General features: G+C 39.6%; 1 protein-coding gene across 3 annotated transcripts; it reads left to right on the top strand.

The window, feature by feature from the left end:
• The first annotated feature begins 564 nt into the window (after positions 1-564).
• Positions 565-21700, top strand: dennd1a (DENN/MADD domain containing 1A). Of its 3 annotated transcripts, none has more exons than XM_029515928.1 (23): positions 565-696; positions 3353-3417; positions 6205-6248; positions 7477-7526; positions 7792-7920; positions 8309-8378; positions 9244-9324; positions 9643-9696; positions 10220-10330; positions 10836-10936; positions 11634-11679; positions 11782-11883; positions 11967-12092; positions 12255-12356; positions 12770-12857; positions 12992-13032; positions 13410-13481; positions 13579-13635; positions 13755-13907; positions 15231-15295; positions 16597-16734; positions 17802-18048; positions 18185-21700. In XM_029515928.1, exons 1-23 carry the CDS (start codon positions 680-682, stop codon positions 19244-19246), a joined length of 3021 nt encoding a protein of 1006 aa, XP_029371788.1. In that variant the 5' UTR covers positions 565-679; the 3' UTR covers positions 19247-21700. The 3 variants fall into 3 exon arrangements, with proteins under 3 accessions (XP_029371788.1, XP_029371787.1, XP_029371789.1); XM_029515927.1 differs by having other exon boundaries at positions 13755-13931; XM_029515929.1 differs by lacking the exon at positions 16597-16734.
• The last annotated feature ends 2197 nt before the right edge of the window (positions 21701-23897 follow it).

Below are 23897 nucleotides of genomic sequence, written 5' to 3'. Positions count from 1 at the left end.
ATGCGTCAGGCCTTTCATTTACATTAATTTTGGAGGGAGGTTACATAGAATAAAGGCTTCCACACTGAGTAAGAATAAAGTTATAGTCATCAACAGCAGCAGCAGCAGTAGCCTTATCGTTAATAGTTTAGCAATTATAAAGCATGCATTACATGAAATAATCGTAATTAGATGAATAATGATAATCTTTTTGAACAGTATAGTGTTTACACATTTTTATAATCCGAGCTACTGCAGTAATAGTGTTTTTATATAATATTGGGATTATCTCAAATTTGACTCAATTTTGACAAATTTGATCTCTAAACATCGGTAAGTCGTTTCTTACTTTCACTCTATTAAAGAATATTTGAAGGTATTAGTGAGCCATAAATTCTGTAAAGCAAAATCTACCTGAAGTAACGGGTCAGTGAACATATATCCTTATCATTCAACTACATCGTCAGCAGCTTGCATTATGGGAGCTGTAGTTTCTCATGCTGCATTACTGCGTGTGACAACCGAACGTCGCTGCCACGACAGAAATACAAGTCCCAGAGTTGGTTGCGCGGCGGAGCGTGATCTACGCGTGTGGACACTATGGCGTAGCAGAGCTCTGTGTGACAGGCTCACATCAGAAAAACATCTCCGGACCGCGGACTGAAAACTGCTGCCAGCGACGGCGGGGCGAGGAAACAGGATGGGGTCAAGAATAAAGTAAGAGCGTTACACCGTCGTTTAAAGGAGGCTCTTAGCAGCAGCTGCTCTGTCAGCTTTGTTTCTGTGAGTCATTGGGAAAGATACGGACACAGTGCGAGGCCCTGACTTGTTGCGACACAGGCTAAAAACAGTGGTGGCTCTCAGCTGTACTGACCACAAAAACAATACGCTTGCATGGCTCTCATGGTCGGGAGCTCCGCCAGTCCACTGCAAGCTGACACAGGTGGAAACTGAGGTGCATTGGAGTCACATCTGTGTCCGTAGAAACATGGTAACTGTGTCAGGTTTTCATCCTGGGCCGGATCCTGGGCATGAAGTCTGAAGTTCAGGGCAGAGATGCTTGGGGGAACACATGTCCTTGTGCTCGCCTGTGGCCTAACGCACTCCCCCCGTCACAATGCAAATAATGCTGAGCTACAGCTGAACTGTCATTAGTTTTCTAGCTAGAACATTTAGTCACTTGTAGTTGTTTTTTTTTTTTTTTTTTTTTTTTTTTAGTTTTTTTGGTGCGATGCAGAAAGTTGTGGAATTTCTGCAGAATCAGCCTGTCAGCAGGACTCCTCTTACGGAGCGCCTACAATGTGAAAAGTGTTAAACATTTACAAATGTGCCATCAAACCAGTCTATTAATTTTCCAAATTCCACAATTTATGACATGAGCACATTCCACGTTAAATATTAACAATTATTTACACCTAATTGTGTATTAAATGTTGTGGTTTTTCCATAAGAAAACTGACTTAACCTTTTGATGTCACCTACACTCACCGGCCACTTTATTAGGTCACTCTTGCTCGTAAAAGGTTGGACCCCCTTTTGCCTTCAGAACTGTCTTAATTCTTTGCAGCATACTTTCAACAAGGTGCTGAAAACATTCCTCAAAGATTTTGATCCATATTGACATGACACCATCACACAGTTGCTGCAGATTTGTCGGCTGGACATATATTATGGGAATTTCCCATTCTACAACATCCCAAAGGTGCTCTATTGGATTGAGATCTGGTGACTGTGGAGGCCATTGGAGTACAGGGAACTCATTGCCAAGCTCCAGAAACCAGTTTGAGATGATATGAGCTTTTTGACATAGTACATTGTACTGCTGGAAGTATCCATTAGAAGATGTGTACTTTGTGACCATAGAGGGATGGACATGGTCAGCAACAATACTCAGGTAGGCTGCAGAGTTTAAACAATGCTCAATTGGTACTAAGGGGCCCAAAGTGTGCCCAGAAAAAATCCCACCTGCTTAAATGCATTGATTTGCAACCATGCGATTGCCTGATTTAGCTATTTGTGTTAACAAGCAATTAAACAAGTGTACCTAATAAGGTGGCTGATGAGTGTACGTTAAGTGCAGAGAGTAAAAAAAACAAAACAGATATTGTAAAAACCAAGTTACTTGTGTTAAAAATCTGTTAAAGATCAACTGCATCCCTGTCAGACTTGTAAAAATTAAAGGTAGTGTAAGCAGTTGGAGACAAACTGTTGATATTTGAACAAGAGGGCTTCTTCCAGTAGAGGCTGCATTTGAAGACCAGTTGAGTGGAAGCAGAGTGGCTAGGTTGCCCCATTTCAAAGGCTCCTTCATACATGGCAGACAATTGTGTCTTCCTTTCCCACCAGGTGAAACCTTTGTGTCCAAAAATATCCCAAGATACATTGCACATCAGTAATCCAAAATATGGATCCAACAAAATAAATCCCATTAGCTAGTAAACGTGTTTGTAGGTGAGTTTGGAACTATAAAAACCTTCAATTGCTGAAGGAAAGAATACACTCATAAAAAGCAACGGGAAGCAGTTTCTGTTCCAAAGCGAACATGCAGAGAGGATGAGGCAGTTATAGTATCACCTGCAGTGATACTATAACTGCCATCGCAGTCAGCGATGCTCAATTCTGCCGCTGCTATAGGCGAACACCAACAGTGTCATAGCAAAGCAAGCAAGCCCAATGTCTGTGGGCAAATAATGGAAGATACTGAACACATACGTTTAGCCACTAGTCAGGGTAAGCTATATTTTTAGCAAAGACTGACATATTAGCTCTGATTTTACCCATCTGGCAAACTTAAAAAGCCACTTCAAAATCTTCATGCTCTTCAAATCTCAGAGGTTTTTCACTCATAATAAAACTGACCATTATGAAAAATCCTGGGTGGGCCAGTGTCAAGTGGTTGCTGCATTGATTTCTATCAATTTTAATGCAGCTCTTTGACTTATAAAAAGAAAATTTCTTTGGAGGTTTTTTCTAGACCTTTTTTGTCTTTTGTCATTTATTGTCCACCTCTTCTCCTTGACAAATGGGTATCCTGTTGACTATGTCACTATTCCACCATCACACCAACAGAGGTCTGCATTTCTTCCATGTGCTTGCTTTGCCAACTGTCTGTCCACCTGAAGGTGCATTTGATCGCATTCAAAACTTGCTTTCTGCTCAGTAATGTGCCAACAACAAGATCACTAGTCAAACAACATGAATGCAGGAAAATAACAACTTTCTAAACCAAACAATATGTTTATTTTGCACTTTGAGCATAAGTGTTCACTTATTGCATTAGATAAAAGTCTTGGTCAATTGACTAAATGCAATGTAATGAATTTGTGTACTACATGTAAAGAACACACTGATGATCAAGCTTTCTGTCTTCCAGGGAGAGCCCAGAGTCCACCTTTGAGGCGTATCTGGAGGTAACCTACCCAGGCACACAGAGCTCTAGTAAGTTTGTGGGGTGGAGGTATGGCTGCATACATGTTCTTTTTAACACTGATCATAGCAATAAATCCAACCACTAAGAATAATTCTGTGTATAAAGTCATGTTGCAGATCAGTTTCCAAAAAGACAACTAATTCTACTCTGGTTTCTTCCTGAAATTATGCTTAAACCAGAGTCAAACTTGTCAGTCTTGGTTTTATCAGACCAGAGAATTTAGTTTCTCACAGTCTCAGATTCCCTTTGTTAAGTTTCCCTGAGGAGATGTTTCTGTCTGCTGCAGTAAGTTGTATTCCTGTCCCACAAAATGGAGAATGGCAGTTCTTGGAGTAGGGGAGACCAGGGATGGTTGTAACATTTTGACATTTCTGTCTGTAGTTTGAGGCTCTTTTAAGTCAGTGCATTCAAAATCTGATACAAAGTAGTTACTTGTATCAGCTATTGAACTGTGTAGTTGTTGTCTCTGCAACACAAACAGAAAAGTCTTGGTTTAGTCTCAAACACAAGGAGTGAATTGTTACAATCTACCCAATAGTCTGGGTTAGTTGTACCATAGGATGAAATGCAACATTATGAAAAAAGAATATGACAAGAACTTAAGATACTAAAAAAGTCTTTAACAAATTAACACTTGTGTGTGCGTGTGTGTTTTCTCAAGGCTGACCTGTGTGTGGTTTGCAAAGTGCAAATTTCCACTTCAATACTTCCTACTGGCGCATCTTGAACAAAGTGGTCTGCGTGAACGCCTTTCTGCTGCTGTCATGGCCCCAACCTGTTCAGTGCCTAGTTTTGCAATCACTGTCTGGTGTTTGCGCAGTGGTTATGCCAGACTTATTGACATTCCAAATGTCGTTTGGATTGAAGTTGTTCCCCCTTATCACTTCATCAAGTTTTCCAAAGAACATTGCCACATTGTTTTTGTTAAGCTAAGCTTGTGGCTTTGGCACTTCTAATGGTCAGAGTTAGGTTTGTTTTCGAGTAGGCTGAAAACCAGCCTGCTCCAGCCTTTGAAGATTCGTCCCATGACTTTGGATGTTTGTACTCATATTTCACTGCAAGTTGCCACCTGAGACCTCTCTCAGGTTTTTAACACACAAATTTAAACTTATTGTCTTTGAACATTTCACTAACTTTTGTTTTGGCATGTGAAATTATTGTTTTACACCAAGACTCACAAATCTTCAAGTGCAACAATCTGAGCAATCTATTGGAGTTGTTAAGTGCTGTTAGTCATATGCAAATCAGGGTCATCCCTGAACAAGTGGTCATAAGTCACAAATCTGTTTAAGGCTCATGATAAATGCTGGTTAATTTTGTGTCTGTCTGAGGCTTTTTTAAGTCTGCTGCATGTGACTAATTTCCTGGGTACTGAGCAGAGATCGTCGGCCTTATTTCTAAGAATTTCTTCCTGTTGGAGTCTTTTGCCGCTCATCATTTCCTGTTCAGTGTTCAAGATGAATATTCAATTCAGCTCATCAATCTTACAACATTTTTTTTCTAAAACTTGAAACTTTCCACCAGTTTCAAATGTTCACTTCAGACCAGCATTTTGGCCTTGTGCACTGGAGTAAAGAAATAAACCGAATTTTATTTGAAATAAATTGGAATCATACACATTGCAGTATTTTTCTCTAGTTATGGTTTGCACAATATTCTGGTTCTTTTGAAAAACACAAGAACTCCAGTCTAGTTATAAACTTTGGAAGATGATACCTGACATCCCTAAACAACACCTTGAACATTTTCAAGTTTGTGAACACTTAGCATTTTGCAGTGACATTCAAAACTGACTCCACCTGCTGGAATTAATATACAACAGCAGTGACAGAGCATTATCTTTAAATGATCTGAAATTATTGGTTACCATTAAAAATAACAATCAAATGGAAATGATTAATTTGTGTTTCTAACGTGTGACAAAACAGCAGAAATTTTCGGGTTGGATGGGTTAATTAGTATGTTGTAGAAATGCGGTGGCCGATTGCTGATCTGTTTTGTACCATTACGTCTTCCCACTTTCCCACCTGCTGGCTTTATGTACAACTTCATGTGACATAACTGCATTTTGAGCTGTGCCACTACTCCAGTGTACACCTAAGCACTGTTAAGGTAATGGCTGAGGCTTTTCTTAAAGCTCTCTACCACAGTTAAAGGGACTTCCATTCTCAGTCCCAGAGCATATCCCAAAGGAAGTTTGTAGACTGAGACTTTCAACTTGCCAGGTGAATTAAAGTCTTTCCACATATTTTACCTTAGACATTAGAGCCTTCCTCTTGGCAAGAAGGCCATGAGTTCAATTCCTGGGCCTGGGGCCTTTTTGTTTGGAGTGTACATGTTCTCCCTGTGCCTGCGTCGGTTTCCGCCGGGTACTCCGGTTTCCTCCCTCAGTCTAGGTGAATTGATGACTCTAAATTATCCGTAGGTCTGAGTGTGAGTGGCTGTTCGTCTCTGTCTGTCTCTTTGTGTTGGCCCTGTGATGGACTGCTGACCTGTCCATGGTGATCCCACCCTGAATGCTGGCTGGGATTGACTCCAGCACCACCTGTGACCGTTATAGATAAGGGATTGAAAATGAGTGAGTGATGAGAGCCTGATTGGCTTGGTGTGTCAAGGCTTAATCAGGCTGATTATTTAATGATTAGAGCTTTATTAATTTAATTTATTTATTTTATTTTCTTTGAACTTGTCTGTCAAGACATGAATTTTGAAAAATTTTTAGAGTCACAAAGAAAGTGCTCTATTATGTCCTGATCACTTATTGACAGTCATTTCATGCTTGTCTTTTCTAACAGAGCCAGAAGTCCGACGGCAGTTTCCTGAAGACTACACAGACCAGGTTTAAATCCACTACTACCTTTAGCTTTTGTCTGAGTCTCACCGCCCTCACAGATACCACTTCACCCTTCACTCCCCCATATCGTACACACATTTAACTCTAACCACTGTGTTTACATTTCTACTTAAACTTCTTAAAGACCCCCTAACCCAAAATTTGTGTTTTTCAAATTATTAACATGTCTATGTAGTGTTTGGGTTCTGCTACTAGACGTTTCAGCTGTGAAGTCTCACATTTTAGATTTGAAAATACAGTTTCAAAACCAGATGTGAAAAAGTTGGATTCAGTTTTTCAGCTCCTCAGTTGGATTTCATCGGTCAGAAATCCTACCAACCAATCCCAGTTCATTTACATAATATATGCAAAGACAGGAATGCGGGAGAAACGTAAAACAGACAGCGATGGCGAACACTTGCTCTGTGTTTGGGTGTGGAGAGGCTAATCGTGATACCAGCCTTCATCTTTTACCAAAGGATCATACTGCAGGAGAAATGGTTGCAATTTATTTGGAATGATAATGTCCCCGAAAACATTCCAGCTTAAACACGGGTCTGCAGCAGGCATTTTGAGGACAGCTGCTTCTTGAACCTGGCGCAAAAATGGATGGGTTTCACCAAGAAGCTCATCTTGAAGCAAGATGCTTTTCCAGCGTTCTTCCTGGGGTTGGACAGCACACCGCTGTTACCGAGCAACCCAGATCAGGCAGTGTGCGGGCGCAAGTCTGACGTGTTTGCATACTCATGAATATTCATAAAACCTGGATTTTTTTTCAATCAGGGAGAAATAGTTGACGTGTTTTTAGCCTCTTTGAGAGCTTTTTTTTTTTTTTGTGGGAAAGCAGAGCATTTTTACATTTTTGGGTTAGGGGGTCTTCAACATTTTAAGGTCGCTCCTGTTACATGGATTACCTCCTGCATATTAAGTCCTTCCCGTTAGCTCCTCTAACTGTTTTAACTTTAAAGTAATATTATGTAATGCTACTGCATTAAACTGTCTATTAATGAGTAGAAATTAGTTAACAGGCTGTTTAATTTGATCACCTTACATCATGACTATGTACATTGCTCAATATTTCCAACGTTGCTATTGTTTTAATGGACAGACTCCTAGTGGAAGAAAAGTAATATATTGCATATTAGATTTCAATCTCATTATTAATAGATACTGATTGAAATACACTTAGCTACTGTACTGCATTTAACTTTTAACCTTTGTCTGCATCTTACAGGAAGCTCTTCAGACTGTTCCCAAGTTCTGCTTCCCCTTCAGCATGGACAGGTGCACATAAATGCACGCACATATGCACATATGGTTTGACCCACACTGATTTTAGGGACAGCACATTGGCACACCGTCAGTAGTCAGTCACAGATAAAGCTGCATCTTTAAGTTGACAATTAAACGCCAAGTACTTACAATTGGCCAAGAACATCTGCATATAGTACAGAGCATATAGCTCTACTGGGCTGTGAAGTATTGTACTCTGCATCATTCATTTCTCCCTGCCTCTCTCTCTGTCTTCTCAAACTCTCTTGCCCTCCAGCCTGACAGTCAACCAGGTCAACCAAGTCGGCCAGAACTTCACCTTTGTGTTGACTGACATTGAGAGCAAACAGAGATTTGGCTTCTGTCGCCTATCCTCAGGTGCACACACCTGTTACTGCATTCTCAGGTGAGAGTGTGTGTGACTGCCTCTTTGATTGACTGCCCGACTTTGTCCCTACAATAGTATATCCTGTAGCCGAGATTACAGTGACAGTTGCATTCAGAGATGATTGTTTTCCAGGAAGGGCAATGGATATTATGGTTTATGTATTATTAACATACTATAAATATTTTTATTTATTCAATGTGAGGATATTGTCAGTACAATTACTTAGCAAGACTCCAAATTAGAAATGAGGAACCAGATTAACTAGCTCAATCTGTTGGGATTCTGGGTAAGACAGGAAACTAATTTGGGTCTTTCAGTTGTAAAGGCTCAGTGAAGATGCGTATGTCAAATGAACTGAAACATGCTCAGCTGTCTAAAAGCAGAAATCTCCTCTTTACTCACACAGCTACCTGCCGTGGTTTGAAGTCTTCTACAAACTGCTAAATATCTTGGCGGACTACACTATCAAAAGCCAGGTGAGTGAAGACGGGGGACAGGTGATCTGACACATTCATTGGTTAGCCTATTGACCAATTACTCAAAGTTCTAATCTGCATTTTACATCTTTATCAGAGAGGACATTGCATGGAGACAAGAACTCAGTGGAGAGAGAAAGGGGGCAAGCTGGGAGTTAAACTGGGGCTTTATTTCCTCAGAGTGTATGAGCTCAGTCTCATGCTATTGCATGGAGTTTTAAGACATATTTTTTATATTCGCTTTTTACACCTTGGTTTTTAAATTTCCGATTATCTAAGCAACGATTTAAGCGTCAGTTGTCAGAGGAATCCGCTCTGACATGTCCTGTGTTCTCCCTGTAGTGCTGGTAAAATTAAGCGGTTTTTTCATAGTTTTCATTGATGAATGGTGTGACTTTTTGTCAGCTGTCATCAGTTTTTGTTTTGAGCAAAATTTCCACTTTTCTTTCTTGTTCTGTCAATTAAATTTTTCCATATTTTATCCTAACGGGTCTTGTTGGCTGCACATCACAATAAAAGATATTAAAGCAGTGGAGAAGGTATTTGCCCAAATTTAGTTTAAGATGAAACAATTATAAGACTGATAAATGATTATACATATGTGGTCTTGTGGACAATATCTGAAGGAAAGAAGCCATGTATTTAGATGCTTTTCCCAACAGAATATGAATTGACCAGTGTATCCATCACATTGATCCATGATGATGACATGACTCCATAATTTCTTGAATGATTTTATTATTTTGTGCTAACTATACCACTCACTCAGTAAATACACCTGACCTTGGGTTATTTTGAGTTATGTTTGTTTGCCTTGCATGTGAACATGACTGTTTGTGGATTTTGTATGTACTTGATCTTTCAGGAAAGCCACTGGAAAGAGCTCCTAGTGTCACTACATGAACTCCCCATCCCTGAGCCTGGGGTCCCTGTTCATCTTGGTGTGGTGAGTCTGACTTCAGCACCTCATATCTATGGTCCATGGACCAACCTCAACCTTAAGTGTATTACTAATGTAGAACTTGCAACTGGCCCTTGGACCACTGGACACAAATGTTTTTACATTTACTTACACTTTCCGTCATTGTCGCAAAAGTCTGTCATGAATGAATTGCATAAATAAGTGGACAAAAATTCACAACTGCAGAACCATTTTATTCAAAAGTAACTGTTCTGAATGGATGCAGTTTAAGGAGGAATAAGGGTCTGAAGCCTCGACTTTGTCTCCTGGATGACATTCATATTGTCAACTCTGTTATTCTAGCATTCCTTCTTCACTGTGCCCGACACAAGGGAACTGCCCAGCATACCCGAGAATGTGAGTAGTACTGGTTGTGTCTTTACTCTATTTTATTTGTTCACTTCCTTTCAGACTGGCACAACTGGTAACTTTTAATTATTGATAAACCTGTATGATGATCAGACCTAAAGGTAAAAAAATTTTTAGAGACATTTACATGAGATTTGACCATGAAAATAAATTAATACATGACAATATAGGAGTAGATTAGATGTAATGACTCTGGCTTTTTGAAAATTGTCAACTATGTGCAATAGAGAAAGTCATCATTCTTTTTAACCTTAGAAAAATGCATAATGAAAAATGCTTGACCTATCATGAAAACTGTATTTTTTTTTTTATTTTTTTATTTTTTTTTTGTCACAAGCTGTGGGCAAAACATGATGTATTACTGTTTAATAAATATCAACTGTTTACCGCATATGTTCTGTTATGTATTGCGTTGAACCAGTTTATACTGTTCATATTGAATCAAGGTTTTGTTGGTCTCCACTTTCACAATTAATTCTGCTGTTGTTTTTCTTGTGTTTAACCCTTGCAGAGAAATCTAACAGAGTACTTTGTAGCAGTAGATGTCAATAACATGCTTCATCTGTATGCTAGTATGCTTTATGAACGCCGAATCCTCATCTGCTGTAGCAAACTAAGCACTGTAAGTAGAGTCCACTTCCTGTTTCTTCTCTCCTGTATAGCTTTGTCCATTTTGTTTTGTTAAATTCTCCAATGATAAAAATGTCCATTAGAATCTGTAGGCTGCTGTGACCTTCCTGTAAAGAGTGCAGTAATGTGGATTCATGCTGAAAGAAATAAGATTTCTTACGAAATTGGATTCATGTGAGGCAAAAATTGTCAGGACGCAATTTGAATATTGCATGAAATCAGCAAAGAGAACATTTCATGATATCTGGAACAAATATATCAAAACACTTACTGACAAGCTTAAAGTGGGGTGGTATAATGTCACAATAACATCAACAGGTCTTTGCTTTCTATTCTGGGAGACATACAGTTCATAACATTGTCCGATATATTTGATCATATATGTTTACATTGTAATATTTTTGTTTTGTTTCTGTTTTCACTTCATGTATTTTGTATTGTTGAAGTAACTGCATAATACAACATAAAATCACACATCATGTACTGGTTGTCCACAGTTAACGGCTTGTGTCCATGGGTCTGCAGCCATGTTATATCCAATGCACTGGCAACATGTTTACATACCTGTCCTGCCTCAGCATCTGTTAGACTACTGCTGGTGAGTGAACTGACTGTCAACCGTGCACATTTTTAAGTTAGTTGTTTTGATCATGTATTATGAGGAATGTAAATACATTCTTGGTTCACTGTTAAACTGTGGTGAACAGATTCAGTTAGTAGTATGTGATGAAAGAAAAACACTGTGGCTCAATCATTTATACCACTAACTTAAGACCAGGTTTTTGTAGGTGCATCACTTTCCCAATTCCAAGATAGAAAAGCTTCTAACCTCACCTCATTATCAGACTAATGCACCCATGGGGGCTCACCTGGGTGCAGATGTGCTTTCTGGTTAAGCAAGTGGCATTGAACGGCACAATGGCAATTGTAAAAGTCTGAAAACACTGCTGTGTGTTGAGTATAAGATTGAGCCCTTTGTGTTTAGAGACTGTGAGAACAGTATGAGTTGTGAGAATGACTGCTGCTGAGAAGTTGATCTTAAAAATGAAAATATTTATATTTCATTATTATATTATTACAAACGAGCGACAGTGTTAACTTTCGCTCTCATTAAATAGTAGAAAAGCAGCATTTTTTTCAACTTGATTCAAGTTTAGAGGGAGTGTTTAAAAATAAAAAAAATCTCATTTAGCATTTAAAATCTGCCCAGAAAATTGTTACAATAGTAAAACCCAGAGAGTGGCTCCATGAACCATGTATACATTTTTGAAACTGCTTTGTTTGTCTGTTTTCAGTGCCCCAATGCCATACCTCATCGGAGTTCATTCTAGCCTCATTGAGGTGGGTGGACCTCTTGCACCAGATCATTAATAAGTTAAGACAAAGAGTCTTGGTAATTCATCTTTTTGTGTTTTTAGTTGACAGTATGTGTTCTTCTCATAGAAAGTTCGAGGAATGGCTCTAGATGATGTTGTGGTGCTGAATGTGGACACAAACACCCTGGAAACCCCCTACGACGATTTACAAAGCCTGCCCAATGATGTGGTGAGGATCTACTGTACAGTGCACAACATGAATTTTAGTGTCAGCCCTAGATAACTCGGTGTCTGTGATCTGCTGTCTCACAGGTGTCATCTCTGAAAAGTCGTTTGAAGAAGGTTTCAACAACAACAGGGGACGGGGTGGCTCGGGCCTTTCTTAAGAGTCAGGCAGCTCTGTTTGGCAGCTACAGAAATGCTCTGCAGATTGAGTCGGTCAGTACAGGATGTAGACAGTGATGCATTGTGATAGAGAGGGTTAGGGTTTCACATGGTTTTTGCTATGAGGGCACACTGGTGTGTCCACTTCATAGGGATAGAATGCTGGGCTGCTGGACATTTTTATCTCACAGTTGATGTGTTTTCCTGCATTTTCAGGGTGAGCCAATAACATTTAATGAAGAAACCTTTGTCAATCATCGTTCCAGTGCCATGAGACAGTTTCTCCAAAATGCCATTCAGCTACAGCTCTTCAAACAGGTGAGACTTCTGTGAGGACCCTCATGACAGGATGCAATCCCAAATCTCTAGGGTTACTGATAAGATTCCTTTGTTCATGTATGGATAAACACCAGTTGCTGTACTGTGTCATTGTTAGCATATTGCTCCTGTACCTTGTGTCTGTCTGGACAGTGAAACTTTTTTTAAACCTTAACCATAAAACAAAGTCAGCACCTTCAGTCCTGTTATGTAGGGAGGTCTGGTCAAAATGTCCTCCATCAGATCTGTTAAAAGTAAATTGGTTCTGATAAAGGTAGTAGTGTCACTTTTTGAGAGTTAAATTTAACAATTTAACTCATGTTAAACACGTTACACACACACACACACACACAGACCTTTATTTGTCTCTGTCTTAACTGTGTAACAGCCTAATGTCGCACTTGTCCCTGCAGTTCATTGATGGCCGTCTGGACTTGTTGAACTCAGGAGAAGGTTTTAGTGACATCTTTGAGGAGGAGATCAACATGAGTGAATATGCAGGTGAAACAGACAGGACCAGAAACACAGACAATTTGTGGTCAAGTGCCTAAAATCTATCAAGAGATGGCAGACTACATTCTTTGACCTCCCCAGCTTGTGCTCTTGACCTTTTACTGTTGTGACTTTCCACACAGGCAGTGACAAAACCTACCATCAGTGGCTCTTCACTGTGAAGGTGAGCTGGTCACAATGCTGTTACTCAGACAGACATCATAGTTAAAGTAATCACAGACAACTGCTAACACTTTATACCTTAATTGTTAAGTGTCCTTAATACCTTAAGTGTGACACTTAAGGTATTAAGTGTTAGTAATTGTCTGAAATTACTTACTAATTTACATCTCAGCAGTGCACCAATAGATTTTATTGGTGTACCTAATAAAGTGGTCACTGAGAGTATACTACAGTAATTAAACTGATCAAAATGGCTGAATAACAGACAAACCTGCGCCAGCAGGGGTGGTGCAAGCAGCACATCAAATCAACCTGAATCATGTTAGCTGCGACATTTAATTATATGTCTGTCACTGAGTTTTGTGTGGTTTCTTACAGAAAGGGGGTGGGGCTATATTCAACACAGTGAAGACCAAGGCAAACCCGGCCATGAAGACTGTTTACAAGTTTGTAAGCACATCACTGGATTGTTTTGGAGAAAATAGAGGATCACTAATGATACAGGAGTGAACAGGAGAGTGATGCGGCTTTATGTGTTTGTTGACAGGCCAAAGATCACGCAAAAATGCGTATCAAGGAAGTTAAGAGCCGATTGAAGCAGAAAGTGAGTCTCTGGGTTCTGATGACAGACACGTGGCATTCCACCACTCCAGCTATGGTGCACAACCTCCCTCACCCTCTCAATCTTCCTCACCCCCTCACCCATTTGCCAACCCTCTTCAGGAGCAGGCACAGAACGGTCTTTCTACAGGGGGGTCAGCAGTCATCGATGATGATGGGACAGCAGACATAACCTCTTCCACTAGTGCAGTCAGGAGGGAGGGTCCACTGCAAATCTGGGATGACCACAGGCCAATCACTGTGCACTTCGGACAGGTTGGCAGAAATTACCATGAAATGGTATAAATTTTTGTGCTTCTTCAGATTTCTCCTGACGATTGGCATCAGCTGTGGCCCAACATTTTCAAACTCTGACAAGGTTCAGGGACCATTATACTTGGGTGTTGACCGAAGGAACAGATCCAGTCAATTTTACAATGTTTTTGTCAACTTTAATACTTCGCACAATTTGATGCTACAAATCCATAATCATATTTGAATGTGATCAGTTTGGATTGTTTGGAGGAATGCACTTCACTGCCAGATTTTTTTATTAATTTTATTTAGGCGTTTAAATAAAAAAAAGAAAATTCATCTTGATCTTGTTTTAATTATAAATTGAGACACTGTATCTGGCGGTGGGCACTGTGAAAAGCTGCAGTATTTTTAAAATATCTTGGCACCTTCATGACCATCGAGAGTAGTAGCTGTTCAAAAATCCACACAGCGACTCCATCTTCAGAGAGGATTGAATGATTGGTAACAAAGAATTTGGTATAAAGCTCCCCTTTTTTTTTTTTTTTTTTTTTTTTAATGATCATATTGTTTTAAATTTATTTGTTAGGTATAGACATGACAATGACAGTGAAATTACAGGAAAACTACCAAAAGGTGAGAAATATTAAATGCCAGAATAAAGCTTGAATAAGAGTATGATGCATCTCTTGCCACTCATTCTTACCTATGACTTCCACACATCAAAGTTTTGGTCTTATCCACACCATCCAGCTGATCCAGGATCCATGGTATTAATATCAGCTTCTGCTGTTCCAGCTTCTGATTGATTTGGTAATGACAACAAGGAATAGCAGCCATACTACAAAAAAGCCAAAGCAAACTTAAATACCTACACATCTGTTTTAAGGTCTAATTATCTCTAACTGGGACCACAGTTTTAAGCATGTACATTATTCATTGAAGAAGAATTGAAACTAGAGACTGAGAAAATACAGTCATTAGGAAAATTATTAACTGAGCTAATAAATCAAGTGAGAAGGTCAGTAAGTTTTTTTTTTTTTTGTAGACTTTAATAGAATCTGACTTCTTTTATAACCAGTGGAGTCACCCCCCGATGGTCATTACATAGAATAAAGTTTTGAGACCACCGCATTGGATTCACATATCAGCATCTGCATTTAAATAGAATTTATAGATGTGTCCCCATTTCTTTCATTTTCGATTTACTGCATTAGCCAAAGAAATGAATTTTTGGTCTCTTCACCAGATTTCACGGAGAACAATTTTTTCAGTATGGTGGGCTCTCTGGTAAGGATGCAGTTTCAGTTCTGTTTTGTTCATCTTATTTATTTGCCTCTACAGGCTCGACCTCCTATGTTGTTGAAGAGACCAAGCAGCAATGTGAGTCTGGAAAGCAGCATTGACCAGTAAGCCTATTTCCATTATATGCAGCCCAGGACACAGGTAGCAAATGACATTACCTATTAAGATAGTGATAGCAGAGAGCAAAAACTGTTTTGAGGGTCCTTTCTAGTTTAAAGCCAGTGTCATACCAGTCTGTGAATGATCACATTAAGGTAAAAAAATGACACATCGTCATGAATTAGGCCAGGAAAGAAAAAATTCTTTGAATGTGCAAATAACCAGTAGAACTGTTGATAATAATAATCCTTCACTTCTATAGATTCAAGTGACTGTAGAAGGGACCATGTTATGTAAAATTTACCTCCATGTTATTTGAATGAAGATGTTTTTTTTGTCAGCACTGTCTGCACTACACTCAGTAGCTTCATCTATCAAACAAACATAGAAACGAGAATCCAAAAGATCAGGTGGTGATAAATGCAGTGGCTGAAAACAATCTTAGTTTAAATATGTCATGCACCTAAATAGTCTCAGTTCAGATGCTTTGCCCCTACATTTTACAACACAGATTGGCAGAATCCATCCAAGAGGAAAAAGAAGAAAGAAAGGAAGAAAGCAGAAATGTAAATTAGGATGTCAGAAGGCTATCATTACAAAGTGGCTTTATTTGACAGCCTGTGGCATCAGGGGCTGCCAAAAGGCAAATCATTAGTTATCTTGTTCACATAATCCCTCAAGGATGTGGGGATCTGGATTAAAAGATGAGAAATGTTAACTGCTCTCCAGATATGAATAGCTTTGGAAGTGGAACAGATGGGGTCAGTGTCAAACAGTATTCACAGATGTTTGTTGGTTTGTCTTATTGTGAAATCGTGGTCTAATCTCCTCTTTTACTGCCTTCACTGCCTTCAATTTTTTGTTTTATTTTATTATTATAATTTTTTTTTTATTTAACCCTTTTTCCACTTAAAAAACCTTATTCATATTAAAATTCTCTTTTACAAGAATATCCTGCCCAAGACAGGGAGCAGCACAGACATCAAACGTTTCACACAAACAATAAGCAGCTATACATGCATGCAAACATAAAGTGCATAAATACATTGAAAGAATAAACAAATCAGCATGCTATGTAAAAACTGAATAGTCAGTTCACATCAACTTATTCACATCATGTGGTTTATTCACATGATGTAAATATCCATAACAAAGTAATCCTAAAGCACTGCATGAGAATAAATATGAAACTTGATGCTGTATCAATACTCATCCTTCTCCTCTTTACTGCTCCTGTTTATAAACTAAATTAACACACCTTTAAATGAGCTATGTGTTTCCTGTTGTTTCCTTCTCCTCGCTGTAGCTCTATCCGTCCTACTCGTCACTACACAGTATTTCTGTCAGAGGATTCTTCCGGAGATGAGCTCCAGTATGACGATGATTCCATCTCTGGGTTTCCTGACAGCTTACTCTTCTCCGTCCCTTTTGAGTGGTCACCTCTGTACGCATCTCTCTTTCTGGCTTTGCACAGAACGACTTCTTTTTTACTTTGAGTAACGTGTGTGTGTGTATGTGTGTGCGCCCGCATCTGCTGTTTTAGGCTTTATGAGGAATTAGAGTTTTTGTTGCTGGAAATATTGGGATTTTTTTTTATTATTATTATTTTTTTTTTTTTTTTTTTTTTTTTTGGGGGGGGGGAAGGTATGTTTGTGAAAAATGTCTCAGAAGCAAAAACCCAACCCAGTACCAATTGTGTAAATGTGTATTAAGGAAGTATCAACAGGACTAAGATATGTGCCTTTCCTGCTTTATGTGGAAAACAAAAATGCTGCTCCTCTGTCCTGTAATGGTACTTATGTTACCAGTATGTATGCATTTATGTATGTATATGTGACACAAATAGTCTACACCAATCTTAGTGTGCTCAAAATGGCTATAATATTATAAACAATACATGACACAGTATCTAGGAATTTTGTGGATATTCGACCCAAATCTGGCCCATATACGTGCATCTGGGCAGGTTCCAGAGTTTTAAAGGGTCCAGGAAGATTTACACCAGTGTGTGTGCACCACAATAGGTCTAAATGTGGACACATCGTCAGTAAGTTTGAAGCAGATAGAATCATAGAAGCATACCACTCAACAAGTCTGGATAAATCTAAATACTTAAAAACAAAATCACTTTCAGCCAAACTTCAGCTAAATGAAACGAATGAAAATGTATTCATCATACTCACCCTGCTTGGTCCATATGTTGCTGCCTCTGCCAGTGCTGTTAAAGCCTTACAGTAGAATTGACATATATAGACGTGTTAGAGATTCAGTCTCCACTAGCTCTCCTTTTGATATCTCAGGTTGCATCTGACCTTTCTATATATATATATATATATATATTTTTTATTTTTTATTTTTTATTTTTTATTTTTTTTAAATGGGCTGGCCATAAAAACACAAATTTAGCCCCCACATTTGAGGGTGTTTCTTTCTGGTAAAAGGTCAATGATCTTCTATAAATTTGACTTAATTTAAGAAATTAACAATCATAATCCATACACCACCCTGCAGGCCACAGCCGTACCGCTCCCTGAAAGAGGTTGAGTTGATGGAAGGGGATGACCCTGGTTTTGGTGCAGAGAGTCACACAGCTCCTCCAAGCCCAGTCAATGAGAAGTTCTCCAACATCAACCTGCTTGGTGATATCTTTGGCTGCCATGATGAGCCAGACACTCAGCCAATCACCTTGGCTAAAAGTCTCGAGGACCTGAGGACTCCCAAAGACACAGGGGAGCTACAAGCCAAGTTCACCTACCAGGTCAGCCTTCGACATGTTCATCTCAATTGTGTCAATTTCCTAAAAGACAACAATTAGTCCAGAGTCTACTTTTTAAATTTTTACTTTATTTAATTTTTTTTTTTTTTAAGATTCAAATTATTTCTTGCTTTTGCAGCGGATGGACCTAAGTGCCAGCGAACACTCACGGACACTTCCAGGCCTCAAGCTGTCCAACCCCTACAACAAGTTGTGGAGTATAGGGCAGGATGAATCAGCCCTGCCTGTTTTTATGCCTTCTACCTGTGAGAGACCTGCATCTGCCCAACCTCCTGTGCAGCCTGAAGCCCATTCCCCAAGTTGTGAAAGCTCTGGCTTCATACCTGACCCTTTGGAGGCCTCCACACCTGGCAACATCACTATTCCACGTCCCCATGGAAGAAAGACACCCGAACCTGGTACTGTCCTTGCACCTCCTGTGGCCCAGTCACGTTCTAATGTAGCAGGAACTAGTGAAGGAAGGACTACATCAGCAGGCCAAGAGTTTAGGCAAGCACTGAGCATGACTACAGATGAGGACCTGCTGAAGCCAAGCAAGGACAGTATAGATCTGATAAGCCTCCTAGACCCCCTGAACAGCTCAGCACAGACCAGTTCCACATCAGTAAATGATGGGACAGATACTGGTATTTCGTCATCTTCCTGCAAACCAACACTACCGGCCAGGCCTTACCCACAGGGCTTGCCTCCTTTCCAAGTGCACCCTCACATATCACGTAACCCTTTTGCCCAGTCCCTGCAACGCACCTCCCCTCAGATGCACTACTCACCAACTATAAGTGGGAACCCCTTCAGTACAGTCTGTGGGCTTCCACCAGCCTCTTACTGTCACACTCCACCCCAGCCACAGTCCTTCACCACACTACCAGGGATATACAGACAACCTTCACCAGGCAGTTCGACTTTGCCACCCAGCTATGGACTGCTCCAGTCAGCCTTCCCACCCTCAGTTAACTCTCTCCCTCATGCCTCTGCCAGCAATTATGCCCTTTCAAGCCTGGCGGACTCCATGTCTGTCACCCCTACAGCCGTGAATATGCTGGCAAAGCCCCTTCGTGCTGAGGGCGACAGCAAGAAGACTCAGGATCCTTTTGGGGACCTGCTAACAATGGCCAAGCCACCGACACCACAGAAAAAGAAGGTGGAGGACCTTCGGAGGAGGTGGGAAACGTTTGACTGAAACCTGTGAATGTTTGTACTCGCTACACAAACTTCCTTTACTACTGTATCAGTACCTTCTGTTGCAGTTACTGACACTTTAGCTCAGACACACTTTGGTGACTTCAGGTTACATCACATATTACATATTAGAAAATTTTTGATTGTGGATTACTAATAGTAGAAGGAGTGATTATGAACATCACTCGATAAATAATAAACAATAACAATAACTAAAGAGAATTTCCTCTTTGAGCTACATACTAACATCATGGGTGCTTCTCAAAAAGAACAGGAGTTTTTCATCTTTTTGTTAAAACAATGTCACCATGGCTCATTTATACAAGCATCTGAGCTCTCCGAACCATACACCTCCACTGTTGACATCACAATAGTACAAACCATATCCTCTGCGTTTCTTCTTCTGCTGCAAACATGTTTTTCTTTTTTCTGTTGAGTCCTGAGATTGAACACAGGAAGCTGTGTTGCCATTGTACAGATGGTAACTGTGTCCTCCTGTCCATTTGAGTATAACTTGCATTGTTGTCAGGACCACTGTCTGTCTTCTAGAGCATAAGATTTTTATTCATCTCAGTCATTTTCATGTCCTCACTAACTTTACGCATTATATATGATGGTCTGTATTTTTAAGCTTTTGGATGTTTGCATTCTGTAATTTTTATGTGGTTGTTTCCTTATTTTGGTGGGGACTGTCCATCCTCTGCAGGATTCATGTTGTGCTCCGATGGAAAGGGATTAACAGTCAACTGTGTGCTGGACATGATGGAAATAATATAATGACTAAGGACAGTCAACAGGTCTCACCATAGTAACCAGTACTGAAATGTTATGTAAATGTTTTATTGCCAAGACACATTAATTAAGCAAGTAAGGGGTGCACTGATGTCTGATCTGATGTCTCCTGCGATTTAATTCCTCTTATAGAATGTAATATGTATGTAATGTCATATTTCCTTCTTCTCTGGTACACATGCACAGGTAAAGCAGAAATAATGTGTCATTAACTGCAACAGAAGGTTCTTGTCCAGTAGGTAGGCTATGTACTGAAAGGCCCTCCTTAACCCCATCCACCACCATCAGACCTACTGATGACAAACTATGTGTCTGAAGAACAAGTGGAAAGTGTGGACTGTCTTGTCAGCCGAACAACATTCTGGACTCTACATGTCTGAATTTTGAATATTTTGTGTTGTTTCATTTTCATTCTACTGAGGAAACCGCACATTATGCCGGCCAGCCTTGCTTTAAGATGCTATGATGCCAACAGTTCTCTGCCTGTTGCCACCTCGCTGACAAATTGCTAACACAGTTCTTTGCACAGCATCCTTTCCATGCCGCCTGTCTTTAATGCCACCATATTAGAACAGTGCTCATTGTAGAACAGTAATAGATTCATGACTTTAAAAAATAGCATGCACAATTCCAGAGATAGGACGTTTTTCACACTCACAACAGCATAACAGTGACCGTCTCGATGATCTGCTTGTCCAATTAATGGTAGCTAGTCTGCTATACTCAGTCAACTTTGTAATAGCTGCAAAATGTGGTGCACCTGAGTCATTTAGTTCACCTGTTGATGTTTTGGTAGCTTCACAGTGCACAGTGCTGCTGTTCTTTCTTTTCTTTTGTGGCCTTCATGATTGACCTTCTGCCTCCTACTGTTTTTAAAAAGATGTTTTAAGAAACCCCTGAAGTGTCCAATAGACTCTACTGTGGCTGAGAAAATTTTACACATTTCAGTCTATTTAAATATGATTATATTATGATTTTCAAAGGATCCTATTTTCCTGCTGATATATGCATTCTATATTTACACTTGCTGGTCTTGCCTTAGTCCAGCCTTACTTTGTGTTTGACAGTAATGGCCAATGAGTTGTAGTTTTGGGATGTCTATGTGTAGCTATAACACCTTGTCAGCCTTCACTGCTCGTCAAGTGACTGTCAGGGTGTCTGTGTGTTGACAGCAAGTAAGTCCAAATGCTATAAAGTGCAGTACAGGTGTTGTTGCTGTTGTATGTGTACAGGTGACACTGTATTTATTATTAGACAGATTAAAGAGTGGAAACTAAAATCTCACTGCACCTACTGAAAATACAAAACCTCACTTAATTCAAATTCCATGGCTGACAGACTCTGCACAGGACATATCCATTACCATCCTCTCATCTATCTGTTGGTCCAAATGTCCTGTTTGGTGCTCCTGTTCCTGTGAAATTAAATATGAATATTCATGCTCCCTAAAGGAGGTCTCCAGTCCTTTTCATCCAGCATCACCATCCCATTTTTTCAGCTTCTCCATGACACTACCAAACAGAAACACTGTCCTCTGTCCTCAGGTTTTGGTTTTCAAAGGATGCATCCCATGTTTTCAGAGACTGTCGGATATTTTAGCATCACCAAGACACTAAAATGTCCAGTTGTACAAAAGAAATATTAAAATCACTATCAAACTATTGATACTTGCAAAATTTTTATTTTGTCTGGTTTTCTTAGATAAATGACATCAATGAGGAAGGCAGAAACAATAAGGTCATCTCTGCTTCTGTTGATGCTCTGTCTTGGCCCTGTATAAAAGTCATGTAGGAGCTTAAAATGGAGTTCAGTAGTAACCATCTTATAGATATGCTGCCAACATTGGCTTAATGTTAATCTGTCAAGACTTCCTTCAAAGGGATCAATCCCTGAGAATGAAACACAAAGTCAACATTGAAGAGCCAAACCTGCAGTTCCTCTACAGACCATTGAATGTGACTTCAACAGTGAGTCAGTCCTCATAGACTTTCATATTAAAATTTCTAACTTCACAGCATATATAAACATGTTTACAGTTTTAGTCTATTTAATTTCCTTGTTTATGACCTCTGCAGGGTTTTAATTTGTACATAACTCCTGTTTACAAGAGCACGGGCTGAAAGAGCTGTCATTGCCTAGGTGATGAGGGGTCTGTCTAACCGGTGGTGGACTAACCAAAAGATCGTGCCCCATCAACACCTGGTATTAAAATCTAACCCTAGTCCTGAATACCTGGATGATGAAAGTTGATCCATAGGTCTTCAATACAGTCTCATTATGACTGGATGATTAATTCCCTGAAGGTCCAGAGATCAACACACTCTTTGTAGCAGGAAGAGGTGTGATCAGCTGACCTTTCAACTCCCTGCCCTCTATTTCTCTGGAGAAAGTGCCCATGCTGTCCAGAATACACCGAACTGAGATCCAATAACAACACAAAGCTGACCACCTGCAAATGTGGTCTGCCATTTTGTCCTTACTCAGGCAGCATGTATCTGAGGTAAGATTACAGTTGGACAAGTAGCAGCTCTGGTTAAGGCTCCAGGAAATATATATATATATATATATATAGTCAATATCCAGGTTTTGGTCACATTCGCATACAGTATGTGTATGTGTATCATTCTTAGTGGGTTAGACACTTGAGAATGTTTAACTTTATTGCATGTTTACAATACATCATCAGTGGAACATCTTGGATGTTGTACATCAAAATGAAGAAAACAATGAAACTAAGTGAGAATAAAAACAAACAAACAAATCCACTAATACTGTTCTTTGTGTTTTTCAAATTAAAGTATGCTAGAAGTTGCTTCGGTAGTGCGGAGGTGAGGACTTTAATTCCCTTCATCATTTCTTTTGGTGAAGTCTCTCCTCCATCCTGTACATGCTGGCAACTTCCTCCAAAGAAGTTTGTTTAATCTTGTGTACTTTGCTGATGGTAAACAAATGTGAAGTAGTTTCTGAGGAGAGTGAAATAAGAGTGTCCCTTTGTGCACATGATGCGCTAAACTTAAAATACAACAGTCAAAACTCATAAAATTCAAATTGTACAGGCTACAAGAACATCAGGTTGTGGTCTGTGTTCCTAATGTAACAAAAAGCTTTGTAAACTGAAAGTAAAAGAACATTTTAATGTATGCATTAGGTGCTTTGTTTGTTTTGATAGCCTTTTTCACATTGCTCCCCAGTTTACTTTGACTCCCTAGAGTTCTGATTTATTGTGTAAAGGGGAGAACATCTCTGTAACAGTTTTAATAGGGTTTTGTTTTGTGTTGTGTGTTGACATCACAGGGATACACAAACAGCTGGTGGATGCAATTTTCAATTAAACTACAGGAGAGAAAGATTTAAAAAATGATGGAAATCAGTTTTTTTACATAATGCCATGAAGAAGGTTCCAGACCCCTCTTCATAATGACTCCACACAGACCTGATCATTTCGCTGACTTTAAGCCACATGTTCACACAGGATGCACCAGTGCTTGCTCATTGAGTCTGTTTCCATTGTGCTTTGTCTTAATTATTAAAAAACACTCATCAGTTTAATTATTTAATTAAAATTCCCCAACCTTCCAAATAAAGCCAGCTGAATTCATGTGTCTCCCCCTTGGATCAGCATGGAGAGGCTTCTCGTTGGGCCCCTAACATCTACTAATGATGGATCCCAAAAATTCAATCCAGTCTCCAGCAGCTGCTAGCGCCAGCTGTGTCCTGATGCTCTGACTATGGAAACACCAGACTATAGTTTGTGTGCTCATATTTTTAATCCTTTAAAGCCCTTGAAGCAGCAGGCTGAGGCCCTGCCACAAATAGACAACATGATTGAGCATGAGCCTGTTGAATGACAGAGCAACAGT

Source organism: Echeneis naucrates, chromosome 12 (genome assembly GCF_900963305.1).
Source record: "Echeneis naucrates chromosome 12, fEcheNa1.1, whole genome shotgun sequence".
Lineage (NCBI taxonomy): Eukaryota > Metazoa > Chordata > Actinopteri > Carangiformes > Echeneidae > Echeneis > Echeneis naucrates.
The sequence above is the reverse complement of the archived record's forward strand: the minus strand, read 5'-3'. Positions and strand labels throughout refer to the sequence as shown.

What these genes read in the sequence shown, in the direction of transcription:
- dennd1a (XM_029515927.1), top strand. An exon ending in AGTGGCTCTTCACTGTGAAG is followed by an intron (nt 13,033 to 13,409) that starts GTGAGCTGGTCA and finishes GGTTTCTTACAG; the next exon opens with AAAGGGGGTGGGGCTATATT. An exon ending in TGAAGACTGTTTACAAGTTT is followed by an intron (nt 13,482 to 13,578) that starts GTAAGCACATCA and finishes GTTTGTTGACAG; the next exon opens with GCCAAAGATCACGCAAAAAT.